This window comes from Martes martes (genome assembly GCF_963455335.1).
Source record: "Martes martes genome assembly, chromosome: 8".
Lineage (NCBI taxonomy): Eukaryota > Metazoa > Chordata > Mammalia > Carnivora > Mustelidae > Martes > Martes martes.
Genome location: NC_137895.1, coordinates 88,349,383 through 88,356,489, shown reverse-complemented (window position 1 = coordinate 88,356,489; position 7,107 = coordinate 88,349,383). Strand labels below are relative to the sequence as shown.

The 7,107-nt window shown below is 57.2% G+C and overlaps 1 protein-coding gene across 2 annotated transcripts; it reads left to right on the top strand.

Annotated features, from left to right (window-relative positions):
• The first annotated feature begins 172 nt into the window (after positions 1-172).
• On the top strand, positions 173-7,100 carry MAP3K12 (mitogen-activated protein kinase kinase kinase 12). 2 transcript variants are annotated; one of them, XM_080810804.1, is made up of 14 exons: positions 173-426; positions 526-734; positions 1,047-1,230; positions 1,389-1,580; positions 1,859-2,017; positions 2,131-2,289; positions 2,924-3,032; positions 3,244-3,353; positions 3,482-3,598; positions 3,717-3,854; positions 4,050-4,674; positions 4,871-4,941; positions 5,029-5,302; positions 5,732-7,100. In XM_080810804.1, the coding sequence occupies exons 1-14, from the start codon at positions 290-292 to the stop codon at positions 5,828-5,830; spliced, it is 2,583 nt and encodes an 860-aa protein (XP_080666930.1). In that variant the 5' UTR covers positions 173-289; the 3' UTR covers positions 5,831-7,100. The 2 variants fall into 2 exon arrangements, with proteins under 2 accessions (XP_080666930.1, XP_080666929.1); XM_080810803.1 differs by having other exon boundaries at positions 173-734.
• The last annotated feature ends 7 nt before the right edge of the window (positions 7,101-7,107 follow it).

Below are 7,107 nucleotides of genomic sequence, written 5' to 3'. Positions count from 1 at the left end.
TGTGCCTGAGTGTGGGGCTGTTGCCTGAGTCCACCTGAGAATGATGCTCAGGGATGTTACTAATGGAGGCTCCAGAGGAAGCCCATACGTCGGGTTACTGAGATGGGTCCCCGAGAGCGAGCGCAGCTCCAGTGGTACTTCGGGCGGGGCTGTGGGGGGCCCGGATCCCCCACCAGGCTCCTGCCTGTGAGGCGAGGCCCAGGCTGACCCTCCCTCCCTCCCTCCCTCCCTCCCTCCCTCTATTCTCCTAGGGCCCACGGCCCCCCGCCGCGCCCGGGGCCCAGAGGCCATGGCCTGCCTCCATGAGACCCGCACACCCTCTCCCTCCTTCGGGGGTTTCGTGTCCACCCTGAGCGAGGCGTCGATGCGCAAGCTCGACCCGGACACTTCCGACTGCACCCCGGAGAAGGACCTGACGCCCACCCAGTGTGTACTCCGAGATGTGGTGCCGCTGGGCGGGCAGGGCGGGGGCGGGCCGAGCCCCTCCCCGGGGGGAGAGCCGCCCCCTGAGCCTTTCGCCAATAGTGTCCTGCAGCTCCACGAGCAGGATGCAGGGGGCCCCGGGGGAGCCACGGGGTCGCCTGAGAGTCGGGCGTCCAGGGTCCGAGCCGATGAGGTGCGGCTGCAGTGCCAGAGCGGCAGCGGCTTTCTGGAAGGGCTCTTCGGCTGCCTGCGACCTGTCTGGACCATGATCGGCAAAGCCTACTCCACAGAGCACAAACAGCAGCAGGAAGGTAGGCCGCATACTCATGGGGGCCCTGTCCCTGTCTCCCTGAGACCTGGCAGGCAGCCCCATCTCTCCCCCGGGGCCCAGCCGTGGCCCCTCAGCAACACCCCCCCACACACACCCTGGCTTTGTTCGAGGCCCCCGTTGGCTCCCTTCCCTGTTCCCCCAGCCCTTGCCTCCTTGGCCTCTTGTGGGTCGTGTTCGGCCTGGGCCCCTGAGTCCCTTCAGCCAGCCCCAGGCTTGCCCCTGTGCCTGCCCATCCCGAGCCCCTGTGTGTGGCTCCCTCCGAGCCTGGTAGCACTGCGCCTCCTGTTCGCAGACCTGTGGGAGGTCCCCTTTGAGGAGATCCTGGACCTGCAGTGGGTGGGCTCGGGGGCCCAGGGTGCGGTGTTCCTGGGACGCTTCCACGGGGAGGAGGTGGCTGTGAAGAAGGTACGGGACCTGAAGGAGACGGACATCAAGCACCTGCGGAAGCTAAAGCACCCCAACATCATCACCTTCAAGTAAGGTCCCAGGCAGGGGTTGAAGCCAGGGCCACTGGGCTGTGGGCAGGGGTCAAAGGGGGCTGGGCAGGGACGGGGGTAGGGAGGGTCGGTTTCCAAGTGGGAATCAGGGGCCTGCGAGGTTGGCCCAGGCCCTAACGCCCCCTCTTGGCCCCTAGGGGCGTATGCACCCAGGCTCCCTGCTACTGCATCCTCATGGAGTTCTGCGCCCAGGGCCAGCTGTACGAGGTACTGCGGGCTGGCCGCCCTGTCACCCCCTCATTGCTGGTTGACTGGTCCATGGGCATCGCCGGTGGCATGAACTACCTGCACCTGCACAAGATTATCCATAGAGACCTCAAGTCCCCCAAGTGAGTAAGCCAGCAAGTACAGAGAAGCTGACGTGCATGGTCTCCTGCAGGTGACCCCCCAGCCAGTGTAGCCGGCTCCCCACTTCCAGACCCCCATCCTGAGTCCATGTGGCCCATCTCAAAAACCCCTCCCAAGTGACAGTCCTATTTTGGGAGGGCTGTGGCAAGCCCCCGGCCTCTGGGTGTCCCAAATGACTTAAAATAGAAAGTTAGAGTTGCTGCAGCTGGAAGAGGTGTGGAGAGGGGCCTGGCCCCCAGCTGACTACGATCTTTACCAGCATGCTAATCACGTACGACGATGTGGTGAAGATCTCCGATTTTGGCACTTCCAAGGAGCTGAGTGACAAGAGCACCAAGATGTCCTTTGCAGGGACAGTAGCCTGGATGGCCCCTGAAGTGATCCGCAACGAGCCTGTGTCCGAGAAGGTCGACATCTGGTGAGGGCTGGGCTGAGGATTGAGGCGGGCAGCTGGCCAGCCCTAGGGAGGGAGGGGGCTTCCAGGGCCTCTGGAGGGAGCCCCTCCCAAGGGATGTCCCCTCTTATCCCCAGGTCCTTTGGCGTGGTGCTGTGGGAACTGCTGACTGGTGAGATCCCCTACAAAGACGTAGACTCCTCAGCCATCATCTGGGGCGTGGGAAGCAACAGTCTCCATCTGCCTGTGCCCTCCAGCTGCCCAGACGGCTTCAAAATCCTGCTTCGCCAGTGTTGGTAAGGACGGCCTGGCAAAGCTGGAAAGCGAAGGGTGGTTGCTGGCAGTTGGACAGCACCTAGAAGCCGGGCCTCTAGGCCCAAAATCCTGGACAGGGAAAGAGGGACAAACTCCCTCGTGACTGAGACAAACTATGCCGCCTTGGGCAAGTGTTATCACCCCCTGAACCCACTTCCTGGTGTGTATAAGATGGACCCCAATCCTGGCTGGCCAGAGCGGCTGGGGTGCACCTGCAAAGGGCCAGCACAGCCCCGGAGCACAGTGGCTGGAGCAAGAGGGCTGCGTTAGAACCCAGGAAGGAGAGGCCCCTGGGGCCTTGTTTGGAACCTAGACTCTGAAGGGAGGTTGACAATTTCCCACCTTTGGTTTACCATTTCCCCAAGCGTGTCTCTCTGAATGGACTCACTCAGAAAAAGGTGTTCAGAAAATAGGATTAAATAGGTTTCCCTACTGCAGGACTTTGATGTGCTAATGGGAGAGCAGAGCCAGTGGACCAAGGAGTCCAGTCACGGAGCACGCTCTAGCGTTCTCTTCTCCCGGGCACATCTGGGGAAAGGACGCTCTATCTAGTTCCTTTCTGGTCGTCCCTAAAATTTGTCTCCACCACCCCCCCCCCAACTCCATGCCCTCCAGGAACAGCAAACCAAGAAATCGTCCATCGTTCCGCCAGATCCTGCTGCACCTGGACATCGCCTCAGCCGACGTCCTGTCCACACCCCAGGAGACGTACTTTAAGTCCCAGGTGTGCTGTGGGTGGGAAAAGGGACATCTTAACTCCCTCTCTCTGCAGAGAGGAGTGTGCCTTCTGAGGGGATGTGGGGATGGGTGGATGGGTGGAAGGGATGGTAGGTTCGCTCTTAGGAGGGCTGAGACCCCATCCTGGCCAGTCCCGTGCCTACTCCCTCTGTGCTCAAGGGAGGTCCCTCACCCCTCATTGTCTGTTCACCCCCTAGGCAGAGTGGCGCGAAGAGGTAAAGCTGCACTTTGAAAAAATTAAGTCAGAAGGGACCTGTCTGCACCGCCTAGAAGAGGAGCTGGTGATGCGGAGGAGGGAGGAGCTCAGGTGTGTGCATGTGTCTGGGAAGGGTATTTCGTCACCAGCAGGGACCCTGGACCAGTTCCCAGAGACTGGGACTAATTACAGCACCAGGTGACGCTGGCTCACCTCAGAGACCCTTCTGCCTGTTTCAGACACGCCTTGGACATCCGGGAGCACTACGAACGGAAGCTGGAGAGAGCCAACAACCTGTATATGGAGCTTAATGCCCTCATGCTGCAGCTGGAGCTCAAGGAGCGGGAGCTGCTCAGGTAACCGTACGCGCCACACGCATCAGATCTCATCCTTATGGAGCTGTGATGCAGAGAACCTACAGAGCCTGGGTCCCCCTTTCTGATCACATGCCTGACTGAGGTGTCTTATCTTTAGGAGGGAACAAGCTTTAGAGCGGAGATGCCCAGGTCTGCTTAAGTCACACCCCTCCCGAGGCCTCCTGCATGGGAACACTATGGAGAAGCTCATCAAGAAGAGGAACGTCCCACAGAAACTGTCACCCCACAGTAAAAGGTGGGACCAGAGTTCTCAAGTGGTGAGGCTGCAGATCAGCAAGGGGAGTGCTAGAAGCAGGGGTGGAGACCAAGGATGCCCAGAATATGATCTGTGGGGGGTGGGGGGGAGAGACTTTGTACTACCCAAGGTTGGGGAGGGCTTTCAAGTTACCAATCTGTTCATCTCAGACTTGTACTTTCCCACCCCTACCAGGCCAGATATCCTCAAGACTGAATCTTTGCTACCTAAACTTGATGCTGCCCTGAGTGGGGTGGGGCTTCCCGGGTGTCCTAAGGGGCCCCCCTCACCAGGACGGAGTCGTCGTGGCAAGACTCGTCACCGCAAGGCCAGCGCCAAGGGCAGCTGTGGAGACCTGCCTGGGCTTCGTGCAGCTTTGCCACCCCATGAACCTGGGGGACCAGGAAGCCCAGGGGGGCTAGGAGGGGGACCCTCAGCCTGGGAGGCCTGCCCTCCAGCCCTGCGTGGGCTCCACCATGACCTCCTGCTCCGAAAGATGTCATCGTCTTCCCCGGATCTGCTGTCAGCAGCACTGGGAGCCAGGGGCCGAGGGGCCACAGGGGGAGCTGGGGATCCCGGCTCACCACCTCCAGCTCGGGGAGATACCCCGCCAAGTGAGGGCTCCGCACCAGGCTCCACCAGCCCAGATTCACCTGGGGGAGCCAAAGGGGAGCCACCTCCACCAGTAGGGCCTGGTGACATTGTGGGGCTGCTGGGAACTGGAAGGGAAGGGACGGCGGGACGGGGAGGAAGCCGGGCTGGGTCCCAGCACTTGACCCCAGCTGCACTGCTGTACAGGGCTGCTGTCACCCGGAGCCAGGTAAAGTGTGGGGTGGTTCCTAAGCTCCTACCCTTTCCTCATTCTCCCCTGGGCCCAAGTCCACAACTCACCTTCCATATTAGGTCTTCATCTTATAAGCCATTCCCTACTTAACCCTAATGACTATGTTCCCTTCTCTTGGGTCCTTGCTGACCTCTTCCCACTTCTGACCGCAGTCCGCTCTTCTCTCCTGCAGAAACGTGGCATCTCATCGGAGGAAGAGGAAGGAGAGGTGGACAGTGAAGTAGAGCTGCCATCAAGCCAGAGGTGAGTGACACGTACAGGAAGTAGTGACAGTGTTTGCTTAGGGAGCTGTGGTGTGCCAACTGTAACCCTGGTCTCTCCAACATACAGGTGGCCTCAAGGCCTGAACATGCGCCAGTCACTGTCCACCTTCAGCTCAGAGAATCCATCTGATGGGGAGGAGGGCACAGCCAGTGAGCCCTCCCCCAGCGGCACACCTGAAGTTGGCAGTACCAACACCGACGAGCGGCCAGATGAGCGGTCTGATGACATGTGTTCCCAGGGCTCAGAAATCCCACTGGACCCACCTGCATCAGAGGTGGTTCCTGGCCCCGAACCCAGCTCCCGACCCATCCCACACCAGGACCTACCCAGAGGGGAGCAGGTGAGTCTCAGAAACAACTAGGTACATTAAGAGCAGACGCTTATTTAGGACTTTAGAGGTAGACAGATGAAGACACCAGAAAGCTCAGTATTTAGCCTCCAAGTCACTCAATATGCAAGCCCAGTTCCTCCCATACCAAGGGGCCTATATCCACAGGGTGGATCTGAGAGGCCCAGGGTATAGAGTATGTAGCACAGTTAGTAGGTGAATGATGCTGCTTGCACAGTAGCTGTAAGTCGCAGCCAGGACGAATCCTGAAACCGGGAACCTGGTGCCTTGGTATCTCATGGCCTCAGCCACTGAAATCTGAAGACCGTGAAAAATCAGGGAGCTGCTGGCTATTACAAAGACCTCAGTGAAGGATCCTGAAGGAATCTGTAACACCGAGAGCTGCTGAGCCTCCCCTCACTGTATTTCTCTTCTTCACAGGGCCCTCCCACTAATGAGGACTCAGACTGTGACAGCACTGAACTGGACAACTCCAACAGTGGTGAAGCCTTGCAGCCTCCAGCCTCCCTCCCTCCATGAAAGCCACCCTGATTCCTGTACATAGAAAAATTATTTATATAAGTAATATATAAGCGCCACATAATCAACAGAGAAAGATGGGGCTGTCCCAGCCTTAAGTCAGACTCAAGGGAGTCTGACCCCTGACCAATTCACCTGATGAAACTCTAGGGCTACTGGCAGCTGTGGAAATGAAGGACAAGTACTACCCTAGAGCTGTGGGTACGGGCAGACTGGCCCCTTCCTGCTTCACCCCATTATGTTCAGCGAGCGGTAAGGCAATAGAAAAGCCAGACTTGCCTCTTACGTTCCTCTATACTCTTTTCCCCCAACCCTGGGGAGGAGGAAAGGGAGCCACTTAGACTGCACTTTTTTGTTTTCCGTTTACTCTGTTTACACATTTTGCACTTGGGAGGAGGGAGGCGAAGGCTGGGTCCTCCCCTCTGAGGTTTCTCAGGTGGCAATGTAACTAATTTCTTTGTCCCTCCGTTTCTCTGCCCAAGCCCTGGCTTAGGGCCTAGGGGGAGGTTAGGAGATTGTGAAAGCATGTGATGGCTCAGGCTGAAGAAGGGGATGATATTTTAAGTCCCTGCTTTTATCCTGGTGCCTGACTGGGGTGGGGACTGTCATATTGTAACCCCTGTGAAAAATCTTAAAATATAGCCACTCCACGCAGGCCCAGCTGTTGAGGGTTTTCTTGGTGAATGTGTGGGGCAGCACACATGAAGTAGGAGCCTTGGGCTCCAGACATTATCTGAGGACTCTGGACAAGTTCTTCCCTCCTTTTATGCTTTCTTCCCCCCACTAAATGAACATCACTTAAAGTTTCAACCTTCTAAAATTATCTGCATAAACGAGAGCAGGTACATCTTTCTGGAAGGACTTTAGGAGAAGACAAAATGTTAAAACATATTCTTACAGAGATAACTGTAAATGAACAGTTATTCAAAACAAGACTGGTTTTTAGCTTGGCCAAGTATGGGACAGACATGCCCAGCAACCTGAATCCCAGTCCGACACACACGCATTCAACTGCTCCCACAGTATGCACATGAATCCTTCCCCTGCCCACCCAGTGGAAGTGCTTGCCTATTTTTTGCAGACAAGTCCTAGGTAAATGTAACCCTCCTCCAAACTTTTGGACAAAGGGCACACAGCTAGCTTGCATGTTATTTGGTTACTCTGCAAGGTAGGCTCAAGGGAAAATTGGTTCAAGGGCTACAAAAAAAAGATGGAGTGGTAAAACAGAAGAAAACATCTTAACTGGAATAAAGGCTTATATTCAAAACCCAAGCAGG